The sequence below is a fragment of the Castor canadensis genome, chromosome 7 (assembly GCF_047511655.1).
Source record: "Castor canadensis chromosome 7, mCasCan1.hap1v2, whole genome shotgun sequence".
Taxonomy (NCBI): domain Eukaryota; kingdom Metazoa; phylum Chordata; class Mammalia; order Rodentia; family Castoridae; genus Castor; species Castor canadensis.
In genome coordinates, this window is record NC_133392.1 from 121,014,436 (window position 1) to 121,028,953 (window position 14,518).

The window sequence follows — 14,518 nt, forward strand, 5'->3', positions numbered from 1 at the left end:
AACTGTCCCCAGATCCCTACCTAGAAAGAATATGAAGAAATAACAGAGTCCAGCAGTCTCCCTAAGTTAAAGTATGGTCAAAAAAATAATAATAAATTTTAAAAATTAAAAGAAATTTCAAGACCAAAAATTTTAAATTCTTGCATGTGCATTATATAGCTCAGTTGATGTGGAGAAACTCTTTGTCAGTACCATGTTATCATCATTTGTATTTAAATTGTTATGTGATCGGTTGAGTGTTTCCCTGACCTTAAGTCTGTGAAAATATGCCTCCCAAAAAAATAAATGGTGCCCAAACACCAAGGTAAAAGTGAATGTGCTTAATTTAAATGATAAGGTGAAAATTTGAGATTTGTTGAAAAGCAGCATGTCTTTAGCAGAAGTTAGGCAGCTTTATAGGAAAAATGAATCAAGCATCCACAATACAGCTCTGAAGTCTATGCATCCTGAGCACATGCAGTTTTTCCTCAACAGTGGCCTCCTTGGTATCACCTGACCACAGATACCAAGGGTCTATTGCAACAAGAAAGTATGAGCATGACAAAGAAAAACATAGAAGATATTGATATGCGTGTGTGTGTGTGTGTGTGTGTGTAGGACTCATTTGAATTTTTAGAGATTAAAAAAATACAAAGTCTAAAATGAGAAATACACTGAGTGCAATGAACAGCAAATTAAACACTACAACATAGGTTAGGAAACTTGGGAGCACAGCTATAAATCCAAAATAAAACAAGTATTTAAAAAAAAAAAGGACAAGGAAAATATAAAGCATCAGTGAACTGTGGGAGAATAATCAAGAAGTTTAGTTAACTATGTGATTACAATTCCAGAAGAGACAATGAAGGGACAGCAGGAGGGAAATATTTTATGATACAATAGATAGTTTCCAAATCTGATAAAAAGTAAAACCCACATATCCACGAACTTCAACAAACCCCATGCATAAGAAACATGAGCAAAACTACACCAGGGTACATCATAATAAAATTACTTAAAGCTCCGATGAAGAAAAAATCTTAAAAGCAACAACAAAAAAATTAAATACAGAGGGACAAAAATAAGAATGACAGCAGACTTCATACAGTAAATGAAAGCCAAAAGACAGTAAGACAACATCTCTAAAGTACTAAAAAAATTTTTTTAAGGTTAAGAAAACTAGAATTCTGAACCCAAAAATATATCTGTTTTTAAAAATAAAGTAAATAAATACTTAATCAAGGCAACAAAAGTTTAGAGAACTTATCACATACAGACAAGTAATATAAGGGATGTTAAAGGAAATTCTTGGCCTGGGGATGTAGCTCAGTGGTAGCATACTTGCCTAACCTAGCATGTGAGAGACCATAGAGGGACGTTTAAGACAACATGAAAGAATGAAAATGATGAATATATGGAGAAATATAAGGATGCTCTTATTTTAGACTATCTTTAAAAAATAATTGACTACTTAAGGGTTGATGGCATGGCTCAAGCAGTATAGCACCTGCCTAGCAAACACAAAGCCGGGAGTTCAAACCCAGCAACACACACACACACACATACACACACACACACAAAGAACAACTGACTAAGAAAAAGCAATAATTATTGTGGAGTTAACATCATACATACACAGGGCATGGTGGTATACATCTATAATCCCAATACTTGAGAAGTAAAGGCAGGAGGATCTCAAGTTGGAGGCCAGCCTGAGCTACATAGTAAGCTGCAGGCCAGACTAAACTACATAGCAACACCCTGATGCAAAAAAAAAAAAAAACAAAACGCAAACATACAGGTACAATATACTTCTAGGAGAAGGTAAACAAAAATCACTTTCTAAGGTTCTTATTAAACTATAGTAAATAGACATATTACTTAAAGTTAAAGCCATGTACTGTAAACCATAAAGCACCCACTAAAAGCAAAACAAACACCAGCAATATAGTTAATAAGCTTATAAAATGAATTATAGAAAATTCTTAACAGAAAAGAATGAAAAAGGAACAAAGAAGAAACTGAATAAACAGCAGGAAAAAAAAAAGAAAAATAGCAGGACAGTGGATTAGAATCAGCTATGCTCTAGAAAATGTTTAATAACAGGCTCACGGGCCAGGGGTGGGGAAGAGGGAGAGCCTTAATTGGTAGCATTTGCTGATTTCTATATTGAAAATACTCCTACTATGACCAATTTGAATCTACTAATAATGAGTGTGACTGAAAGCAAAGATGGCAGATGTGCCTAATAATCATATCTTGCAAATTGGTACAAGCCAGTAGGCATGAGTTCCAGCAAACCACTCACTTAAAACGAACCCTATCAAATAGGGTTGGTTGAAATTGAAAGGTTGTAAAAAAAAAAAAAACAAACAAACCCACATACACAATTAAATGACAAAGATTATCATATTGGTTACAAACCAATAACCAACTATATGCTTGTTACCTACAAAAACTCAACTCAAACATAAAGACAAAACAAGGGAAAGCATGGAAAAAATACAGTATTCTAAGTCTATTCAAAAGAAAGCTGGAGTGAGTGACTATGTTAAAGTAAATATAACATCAAAGAGTTATCAGGGATAAGAGGGCATCTTATAATGATGAATGGGTCAGTTTATACACAAGACATAAAATTGTGTTTACTTACCTAATATCAGAGCTTCAAAATACATGAAACAAAAACTGATAGAACAGCCCAGCACAGTGGTAAACAGCTGTCATCCCGGCACTCAGGAGGCTGAGGCAGGAGGATGTCCTGAGCTCAGGAGTACGAGAACAGCCTGGGCAACATAATTTTCCACTAAAGTGTTTGTAATATGAAAAGGCTCACAATGACAACTCTGACATCTAAAATCTAGCCGCGAGCTGACTTAACCACTCCCTTCTTGTTTACTGCTGACTTGACAACCAAGTTCCCAAGTTCAGATGAACCAAACAAGTGGCAGGAGGACATCTGAGCGGCAACATTCCATCTCCGAAGAAATTACAAAATTAAGCAAAATAAATAAACTAGAAGGAAGTGTCCATATCAGGAACATAGATCCATGTCACCTCATAAAGATAGCGCTTCTGAAGTCCCTTTCTTAGCTACACTCAGGATTCTACCAAAAAATATCATGGGGAAGCCATATACGTTAATTATAAATGTTCAGGCAGCCATGTTAAAGTAAAACAAATAGGTAGAATTAATTTCAATATATTTAATTTAATATATCCAAAATATTATAATTTTGACAAGTAATAAATGTAAAAAATTGAGACATTTTACATTCTTTCTAAGTCTTCAAAATCCTATGTGCAGTCGAGTGCTAGTGGCTCACACCTATAATCCTAGCTACTAGGGAGGCACAGATCAGGAGGATCACAGTTCAAAGCCAGCCTGAACAAATAGTTCAAGAGACCCTATCTCAAAAATACCCAACAAAAAACAGGGCTGGTAGAGTGGTCAAGTGATAGAGTACCTGCCGAGCAAGTATGAGGCCCTGAGTTCAAACTCCAGTAACACCAAAAAAATCCTTTGTGCATTTTATACTTATAACACATCTCACCTTGGATGTAAATTTTCACTGATCTATATTAAGATTTCATAAATCTACAATTATAAATGTGGACTCACAGACCCAAGTTATTCAAATACACTTAAAAGTTTTCTAATAACAAAACAGCATTAATTTAAGTTTAAATTATTAAAATTAACTAAAAAATTCATGTCCTCAGTTGTACCAACCACATTTTAAGCACTTGATAGCCAATTGTGCTAGTGGCTCCTAGCCATATATGCCTGTTGTGAAAAATATTCCCAGTGGGACAGCACTCTGTTTTGTTTGCAGCTCACTTATAAAAGGGAAAAGTTGTGCTGGTGGAGTCGCTCAAGTGGTAGAGCGCCTGACTAGCAAGCATGAGGCCCTGAGTTCAAACTCCAGTAGCACAAAAAAAAGGAGGGGCAGGGAGTTGTAATCTGAAGGGAAATCCACAGGGAAAATAGAAAACAGAACTGAACAGCAAAGAAGAGAGATGAGGTCTCTGCCATAGAGACCCATCTAGGGACCATAACAGAAACCGCAAACTATTTTTATCACATTCACCTGGAGCCAGACTGGTGTCGAAGGTCTGTAATTCCAGCACTCAAATCAGCTTTAGCTACCTAGTGAAATTGAAGCCAGCTGGGCTTACATTGCTCTGACTCAAAAAACCAAAACAAAACACATTCAGATGGGCTATTCAATCACCTTAAGTTTTAAATTTAGGATCAGAAATACAAGGCTCTGGTGGCTCACATCTGTAATCCCTGCTACTCAGGAGGCAGAGATCAGGAGGACTGCAGTTCAAAGTCAACCTGGGCAAATAGTTTGTGAGCTCCTATCTCAAAAATACCCCACACAAAATAGGGCGGGCAGAGTGACTTAAGTGGTAGAGCACTTGTCTAGCAATCGTGAGGCCCTGAGTTCAAACCAGAATCTGTGTACATACATGGTGTCATCTTTCAATTTTTGAGTTGTATCAACTTACTAAATAACTATGATAAATGTTTTATGTTGCTTATTAACAGACTATGATAGTCTAATGGCAAAGTCTTCTCATAGTATTATGATAATTCTAAAATAACCATAATTACTCACTTTTGACCCAATGGATCCCTTTTCCATCTTCTCAAACCCAAGAGCCAAGGTACAATCGGCCACACCTTAAAGGAAAATATAATTATTTTTAAATTTTAAATCTCCAGACACCCAACAAATGCCATTAAATACTTCAATTTAAATAAGTATATCAATTTACATAAAATGCAAAAACATACTACGATCCTACAAAATTTTTGCTAAGTGAAAAACTACAGAGAAAATTCTTATATGCTAGATAAGAAGAAAAATCAAGAAGGTGCTTAATTCCTCTCTCGAGTTCTATATGCTAATAAAATTTTGATGAATGTGGAAATATGATTCAGTGAAAAACAAAAAAGCCAATTCTGAATTTCAAAACATTTTTATATTGAAAAAAAAAATTTTTTTGCAGTACCGGGGTTTGAACTCAGGGCGTATACCTTAGATACTCCACTAATCCTGTTTTGTGATAGGTTATTTTGAGACAGGGTCTCTTGAACTATTTGCCCGAGCTGGCTTGGAATCACAATTCTCCTGATCTCTGACTCTTAAGAAGCGAGGATTACAGGCATGAACCACTGGCACCCAGCTATTGAAAACTTTCATGTTGAAAATCTCAACAAAATTGTTTGGGGGTGAGGGACATCTAACGATGGTAAAGTTCATCTGAAGAGCAAAAAATAACAAAATTGCCAAAATTTTTCTTTAAAAAATGAAAGAGCCAGGCACAGTGGCTCAAGTCTGTAATCTTAGCTACTCAGAAGGCTGAGATCAGGAAGATCATGGTTGGAGGCCAGCCTGGGCATGGTGGTACCTCCCAGTTAAGGCAGGAAGTATAAAACAGAAGGTCAAGGTCCAGGCCAGCCAGGGCAAAAAGTGAGACCCTGTCTCACAAATAACCAGAGTAAGCCAGGTGCTATCATTATTAAACAGTAAGATTACAAAATTCCAAGAATTAAAACACTAGGTAGTAGACAATAATTATTCAAATCAGTAAAGCAGAATAGAATAAAAGACCCTAGAATATTTGGAAATACAGAACATGATATATATCCATCAGAACATATGGCCACCAAAAAATCTGTACACAAATGTTTATGGAACACTTCATAGCAAGCAAAAAAATAGAAAAAACAATGCCCATCAGCTGATAAATAGAGAAAATACAGTATAGCCTTACCAATGGCTTACTTGATCATAAAAAGAAATAAAATACTGATACATGCTACAAAAAGAATGAACCACTGGGTGCCAGTGGCTCACTCCTGTAATCATCGCTATTCAGTAAGCAAAGATTAGGAGGATCACGGTTTGAAGCCAGCTCCTGCCAGAAAGTTCACTGAGACCCTATCTCGAAAAAACCCAACACAAAAATATGGCTGGTGGAGTGGTTCAAGTGGTAGAGCGTCTGCCTAGCAAGACTAACAACCATGAGACCCAGAGTTCAAACCCCACTACTGCAAAAAAAAAAAAAAAAAAAAAAAATTAACCATTACAACATTACACTAGCCAGGCACCAGTGGCTCATGTCTATGATCCCAGCTACTTGGGAGGTTGAGATAGGAAGGATCACAATTCAAGGTCAGCCTGGGCAAATAGTTTGAGAGATCCCATCTCCAAATAACCAGAGCAACATGGACTGGAGATGTGGCTCAAGTAGTAGAGTGCCTGCTTTGCAAGAGTAAAGCCCTGAGTTCAAACCCCAAATGGAATCAAATCATTATATGATTCCATTCATATAAATGTTAAAAATAGCTAAATCCACTGAGGAAAAAAAGTAGTGGTTTCAAGGTGCCAAGGAAGGAAATGTGGAGTGACTACTAATGAGTATAGGATTTCTTTTTGGGTGACTAAAAATGTTCTAACATCAGATATAGCACAATTCTGTGACTATAATAAATGCTAAATTATAAAAAAATAAATTCACCTCAAAAGGGTGAATTTTATGATACATAAACTATATATCAATAAAACTTTCAATGAAGGCTATAGATGTAGTTCAGTGATACAGTGCTTGCCCAGCATGCATGAGGCCCTGGGTTTGACCCCCAGCACTAGCAAAAATAAATAAGTAAAGATTTTTTTTAAAGGAATACATGATAAAGCAATCCCTCTGATGGTAACATAGAGAAATGGCTAAAAGGAGGCAATAGCCCACATTTACTTAAGTACACTAGACAAATAAGCATTCCTCACCACCCTGAATCAGTTGTTGGGCCATAAACAAAGCAGTAGAACCAGTAGCACAGTTGTTGTTAACATTGATTATAGGAATTCCGGTCAGTCCCAAACTGTGATAGATAGCCCTCTGTCCACAGGTAGAGTCACCTATATATAAAAAAAAAAATTGAATACCTACAACACAGGAATTACAGGGTTATAATGCAATACAGTACTACTTTGAGGGTATTTCCAGAGACAATTATTAGATCCTGAGGGGCTCTGACCTAATGAATGGATTCATGAAAAATTTTGTTACTAGCCAGGAATGGTGATGCATACCTGCAATCCCAGCACTCAGGAAGTTGAGACAGGATAATTATGAGCTTGAGCTCAACCTGGGATACATAGCAAAGACCCTATCTCAAAAACAAAACAAAATTTTTTTTCTCTTTTATTCATATATGCATACAATGTTTGAGTCATGTCTCCCTCCTGCACCCTCCCTTACCCTCACCCCCTCCCTCTTTCCCCCACCCCCACGCTTCCAGGCAGAAACTATTTTGCCTTTATCTCTAATTTTGTTGAAGAGAGAGTATAAGCAATAATAGGAAGGAACAAGGGTTTTTGCTAGCTGAGATAAGGATAGCTATACAGGGAGTTGACTTGCATTGCTTTCCTGTGCATGTGTGTTACCTTCTAAATTAATTGTTCTCGAACTAACCTTTTCTCTAGTTCCTGGTTCCCTTCTCCTATTGGCCTCTCTCGCTTTAAAATATCTGCATTAGTTTCTCTGTGTTGAGGGCAACAAATGCTATCTAGTTTTTTGGGAGTCTTACCTATCCTCATACACCCCCTTGTGTGCTCTTGCTTTATCATGAGATCAAAGTTCAATCCCCTTGTTGTGTTTGCCCTTGATCTAATGTCCACATATGAGGGAGAACATACGATTTTTGGTTTTTTGAGCCAGGCTAACCTCACTCAGAATGATGTTCTCCAGTTCCATCCAATTACTTGCGAATGATAACATTTCATTCTTCTTCATGGCTGCATAAAATTCCATTGTGTATAAATACCACATTTTCTTAATCCATTCATCCATAGTGGGGCATCTTGGCTATTTCCACAACTTGGCTATTATGAATAGTGCTGCAATAAACATGGGTGTGCAAGTGCCTCTGGAGTAACCTGTGTCACATTCTTTTGGGTATATCCCCAAGACTGGTATTGCTGGATCATATGGTAGATCAATGTTTAGATTTTTAAGAAGCCTCCAAATTTTTTTCCAGAGTGGTTGTACTAGTTTGCATTCCCACCAGCAGTATAAAAGGGTTCCTTCCCCGCCCCCTTACCGCCCCCACATCCTCGCCACCCCTATTGTTAGTGGTGTTGCTAACGATGGCTATTCTAACAGGGGTAAGGTGGAATTTTAGTGTGGTTTTAATTTGCATTTCCTTTATTGCTAGAGATGGTGAGCATTTTTTCATATGATTTTTGGCCATTTAAATTTCTTCTTTTGAGAAAGTTCTGTTTAGTTCACTTGCCCATTTCTTTATTGGTTCATTAATTTTGGGAGAATTTAGTTTTTTGAGTTCCCTATATATTCTGGTTATCAGTCCTTTGTCTGATATGTAGCTGGCAAATATTTTCTCCAGTCTGTGGGTGGTCTCTTCAGTTTAGAGACCATTTCTTTTGTTGAACAGAAGCTTTTTAGTTTTATTAAGTCCTATTTATCTATGCTATCTCTTAGTTGCTGAGCTGCTGGGGTTCCATTGAGAAAGTCTTTGCCTATACCTATTAGTTCCAAAGTGTTTCCTACTCTTTCCTGTACCAACTTTAGAGTCTGGGGTCTGAAATTAAGATCCTTGATCCATTTTGAGTTAATATTGGTATAGGGTGATATATATGGATCTAGTTTCAGTTTCTTGCAGACTGCTAACCAGCTTTCCAGGCAGTTTTTGTTGAAGAGGCGGTCTTTTCTCCATCGTATATTTTTAGCACCTTTGTCAAAGATAAGTTGGTTATAGTTGTGTGGCTTCATATCTGGGTCCTCAATTCTGTTCCACTGGTCTTTATGTCTGTTTTTGTACCAGTACCATTCTATTTTTATTGCTATTGCTTTGTAATATGGTTTGAAGTTGGGTATTGTGATAACGCCAGTGTTGTTCTTTTTACTGAGTATTGCCTTCACCTCTCATGGCCACTTGTGTTTCCATATAAATTTAACAGATTTTTCAGTCTCTTTGATGAATGTCATTGGGATTTTGATGGGAATTGCATTAAACATGTAGATTGCTTTTGGGAGTATAGACACTTTTACTATGTTGATTCTACCAATCCATGAGCATGGGCGATCTCTCCACTTTCTATAGTCTTCCTCAATCTCTTTCTTCAGAAGTTTATAGTTTTCCTTGTAGAGGTCATTCACATCCTTTGTTAAGTTTACACCTAGGTATTTGATTCTTTTTTGAGGCTATTGTAAATGGTATTGTTTTCATATATTCTTTCTCAGTTTGTTCATTATTAGTGTATAGAAATGCTAATGATTTTTCTATGTTGATTTCATATCCTGCTACCTTGCTATAGCTGTTGATGTTGTCTAGGACTTTTGAGTAGTTTTTTTGGGTCTTTAAGGTATAGGATCATGTCGTCTGCAAATAGGGATATTTTGAGTTTCTTTACCTATTTGTATTCCTTTTATTCCTTCTTCTTGCCTAATTGCTCTGGCTAGGAATTCCAGTACTATGTTGAACAGAAGTGGAGCTAGTGGGCATCCTTGTTTCATTCCTGATTTTAGAGGGAATGGTTTCAGTTTTTCTCCATTAAGTATAATGCTGGCTGTAGGTGTGTCATATATAGCTTTTATAATGTTGAGGTACTTTCCTTCTATTCCTAGTTTTCTTAGAGCTTTTATCATGAAATGGTGTTGGATCTTATCAAAGGCTTTTTCTGCATCTATTGAAATGATCAAGTGGTTTTTGTCTTTGCTTCTGTTAATGTGGTTTATTACATTGATTGATTTTCATATGTTGAACCACCCCTGCTTTCCTGGGATGAAGCCTACTTGGTTGTGGTGAATGATCTTTTTGATGTGTTGTTGAATTTGGTTTGCCATTATTTTATTGAGGATTTTTGCATCAATGTTCATTAAGGAGATTGGCCTATAGTTCTCCTTTTTAAGGTGTCTTTGCCTGGTTTTGGGATAAGTGTAATACTGGCTTCATAACATGTGTTAGGCAGTTTTCCTTCTCTTTCTATTTCATGGAATAGTTTAAGGAGGGTCGGTATCAGTTCTTCTTTAAAGGTCTGATAGAATTCAGCAGAGAATCCATCAGGTCCTGGACTTTTCTTTTTGGGGAGACTCTTGATTGCTGCTTCAATTTCATTTTGTGTTATAGATCTATTCAGGTGATTAATGTCCTCTTGATTCAGTTTTGGATGATCATAAGTATCTAGAAATAGGTCCATTTCTTCAAGATTTTCAAATTGATTTGAATATAGGTTCTCAAAGTAGTCTCTGATGATTTCCTAGACTTCCATGGTGTTTGTTGTTATCTCCCCTTTTGCATTCCTGATTTTACTGATTTGGGTTTTTTCTCTCCTCATTTTAGTCAGGTTTGCCAGGGGTCTATCGATCTTGTTTTTTTTCAAAGAACCAACTTTTTGTTTCATTAATTCTTTGTATGGTTTTTTTGGTTTCTATTTCATTGATTTCAGCTCTTATCTTTATTATTTCTCTCCTTCTATTTGTTTTGGGATTTGCTTGTTCTTGTTTTTCTAGGAGTTTGAGATGTATCACTAGGTCATTTATTTGAGATCTTTCAGTCTTTTTAATATATGCACTCATGGCTATAAACTTTCCTCTCAGGATTGCCTTTGCTGTGTCCCATAGGTTCCAGTAGGTTGTGTTTTCATTTTCATTGACTTCCAGGAACCTTTTAATTTCCTCTTTTATTTTATCAAGGACCCATTGTTCACTAAGTAATGAGTTATTCAGTTTCCAGCTGTTTGCATGTTTTTTGTCTTCATTTTTGTTGTTGAGTTCTAGTTTTATTGCATTGTGATCTGATAGAATGCATGGTACAATTTCTATTTTCTTATATTTGCTGAGGCCTGCTTTGTGCCCTAGGATATGATCTATTTTGGAGAAGGTTCTGTGAGCTGCTGAGAAGAATGTATATTGTGTAGAAGTTGGATGAAATGTTCTGTAGACATCAACTAGGTCCATTTGATCTATGGTATGTTTTAGATCTTGGATTTCTTTATTGATTTTTTTGTTTGGATGACCTATCTATTGATGATAATGGGGAGTTAAAGTCTCCCACGACCACTGTGTTGGAGTTAATATATGCTTTTAGGTCCTTCAGGGTATGTTTGATGAAATTGGGTGCATTGACATTGAGTGCATATAGGTTGATAATTGTTATTTCCTTTTGGTCTATTTCCCCTTTTGTTAGTAAGGAATGTCCTTCTTTATCTCGTTTGATCAATGTAGGTTTGAAGTCTACTTTGTCAGAGATAAGTATTGCTACTCCTGCCTGTTTTCGTGAGCCATTGGCTAGGTAAATTTTCTTCCAGCCTTTCATCCTAAGCCAGTCGCTTATTTCTATTTGATGACAAGGTCTCCTGTAAGCAACAAATTGTTGGATTTTCCTTTTTAACCCAGCTTGTCAAATGGTGCCTTTTGATGGGGGAATTAAGTCCGTTAACATTAAGTGTTAGTATTGACAGGTATGTGGTGATTCCTGTCATTTAGTTGTTTTAGTTGTTTGAGGGTTTGATTTTGTGTATCTAAATTGATGTTATTCTCTACTTTCTTGCTATTTCTTTTCCTGTAGTTTGGTACTTCCTGCCCTTTCATGGTTATGTTGGGTTTCACTTTGTGTGTGCAGAATCCCTTGAAGAATCTTTTGTAGTGGTGGCTTTGTGGTCATATATTGTTTTAGTTTCTACTTATCATGGAAGACTTTTATTGCTCCATCTATTTTGAATGACAGTTTTGCTGGGTAGAGTATCCTAGGGTTGAAGTTATTTTCATTCAGTGCCCGGAAGACCTCACTCCAAGCTCTTCTTGCTTTTAATGTTTCTGTTGAGAAGTCTGCTGTGATTTTGATCGGTTTACCTTTGTAATTTGTTTTTTCTCTCTTACAGCCTTCAATATTCTTTCTCTAGTCTCTGTACTTGTTGTTTTAATGATAATATGTCATGGGGTAGTTCTATTTTGGTCAGGTCTGTTTGGAGTTCTGAAGGTTTCCTGTACCTGTGTGGGTGTAGTTTTCTCTAGATTTGGGAAATTTTCCATAATTATTTTGTTGAATATGTTACGCATTCCTTTTTCTTGCACCTCTTCTCCTTCTTCAATGCCCATGATTCTCAGGTTTGGTCTTTTGATGGTGTCAGTAAGTTCTTGCATTTTCTTTTCACAGGTCTTGAGTGGTTGAACTAATAGTTCTTCGGTTTTTCCTTTAATTATTATTTCATCTTCGAGTTCTGAGATTCTGTCTTCTGCCTGTTCTAGTCTGCTGGATGGCCTTCCATTTTGTTTTGCTTTTCTGTTTCATTCTTTTTTCTGAGATTTTCCATATCCTGAGTCACTTCCTCTTTAATATTGTCTATTTTCATCCTGAGTTCATTTATCTCTTTATTTTATTTATCATGTTCTTTGTTTCACTTTGGTGTTTATATAGTCCTTCTATGGTTTCTTTTATTTGTTCTTGTGCTTTCTCAAATTCTCTATTTCTGTTGTCTTGGAATTTCTTGACTGTCTCCTGTACATTTTGGTTGACCATATCCAGTATCATCTCTATAAAATTCTCATTGATTACTTGCTCAATTTCTTCTTTCAAGGTGTTCTTGGGGGCTTCATTGGGTTCTTTGGCATAGTTTATCTTCGTTTTGTTGGAGTCTGGATCTGGGTATCTGATTTCTTCATTTCCCTCTGGTTCCTGTACTAATTATTATTGGGGGGAAAATGATTTCCCTCTTTTTTCTGTCTTCCCATCATTGCCCTTGCTATTGTTACTGTTCCTATACTGTGTGTAATTCAGTATTGTCTAGCTTGTAATAATAACAATGGTGATATCTAGAATGGAAGGGTGAGAAGAGAGGAAAAGCAAAGAAGGTAAAGAAAAAGGGGAAAAGCAAAACAAAACAAAACAAAAAAAACCCAACCAAAAAAATACAGAGCTAAAGAAATAAACAAGGAGAGATAGTGTACTAATCAATAGTAAGCTAAACAGGCATTAGAGAGACAGAGAGAGGATAATGAAAATAATTTTAAAAAGACAAAAAAACACAAGTTCAAATGCAATAAAGTTTCAGTCTTAATAATTTTGGTGTTAGTTCTTCAGCCTCCAGTCCTGAAGACTTCTCAGTGTCTGTGAAATAGTTCTGTTGTTTTCTCATCAAAGGGGAAAAAAACAAAAAAAACCAAAAACAGCAACAACAAAAATATCCCAAGTTCAAATGTAATATAGTTTCAGTTAGTCCTTCAGCATCTGATGGTGTTGTCTCATTAAAGCAAGAGAAAAAAGGGGGGAGTCTGGAGACAGCTTTGTGAATGTCTATCTGAGGCTGCGGCTCACCTGCCTCCTACTGTCAGCCATCTGCTGCTGCAGGGTTTGTTTGTTTAGACTTCTCCTAGACACATGTCCCTTTTGTTTTTCTCCAGTATACAGCCCTACCAGACTTTTGCAATTGCCGTCTTTTTTGTGTGAGGAGCAGCTCTCCCTGCCTCTCCGGTGGTGCTTTCCACACAATAGCCGCAAAAAACAAAAATTTTTTATAAAAAGTCAATAAATACAAATTTTAAGGTGACAAAGAACAAAATTGTATCTTCTGAACACTAATAAAGATATCCTTACATAGTGAAACTATGGGTAATTTTTTTTTTAAGACCAAAACTATTTTTATCTGTTTTGGCAATGCAATAATGGCGAAATATTTTACATTAACCTAATATACAAAGGAAATCTATGAATGATGGGAATATGACCCTGAGTTCTACATTTTGAGGTTTAAAATTCATACACATCCTCTTCACTGTTTGTGTAGTTGCTGCTAGCTTTAGGTGAATAAATTTAGAACATACAGTTTACCACCTACCAAAAACGTAGCCAACACACGCCTGCTCCACTGCTGAATAAGGGATCTGTGCATCAGCTAATGCCTTCTGGCCTATAAAAACAAAAAGGATTTATTAAACAGTACTTTAAGTATTTGTTTTAGGTAAATAAACACTCAATTTAGAGTTTGCTCAGAGCAAATTTACCTCTATATTCAAGTCAAATGACAAATGCTTCATCAAATCACCTTAGATCTCTCCTTTTGGAAGGATTCATTGTTCTAAAGCTACACCATCACTTGGCCATATCTTCTTTTTCATACTTAGCACTTTCTGTCCTAACTTCACACCTAACTAAAAACAGATTAAATCTTTAGATTCTCAAAGCTCCTTAATGGCAAGTATTTTATTTGGTTCATCTATGGCTTCATCACACATCTAGAGGGCAAAATGAGGTAGAATGTCATTGCTGGGGACAAGGTAGGGAGGGGTGGTAAGAACTGCTGTGTTTGTCTTACAAAGCCAGGATCAAGAGATGATTCTATGAAACAAGATATGGAACTTTAAGGAAGCTATCAGAAGCTGTAGAAATGTGATAGGCCCAGGGACTCACACCTGTAATCCCAGCTACTCTGAAGACAGAGATAGGAGGATCGAGGTTCAAGGAATCTCAGGCAAAAGCAAGTAAAACCCTATCTCTCAAAAAAAA

At 36.4% G+C, this 14,518-nt stretch overlaps 1 protein-coding gene across 2 annotated transcripts in view; it reads right to left on the reverse strand.

Moving 5' to 3' along the window:
- Scp2 (sterol carrier protein 2) overlaps window positions 1-14,518 on the reverse strand; it is a 95,661-nt gene that overhangs the window by 72,863 nt on the left and 8,280 nt on the right. For both annotated transcript variants that reach the window (XM_020174631.2, XM_020174632.2), the window contains 3 exons: window positions 13,851-13,922; window positions 6,783-6,914; window positions 4,605-4,669 (listed from right to left, as the gene is read on the reverse strand). In XM_020174631.2, the coding sequence (XP_020030220.2) occupies window positions 4,605-4,669; window positions 6,783-6,914; window positions 13,851-13,922 (269 nt within the window). The remainder of the gene's footprint in view (window positions 1-4,604; window positions 4,670-6,782; window positions 6,915-13,850; window positions 13,923-14,518) is intronic.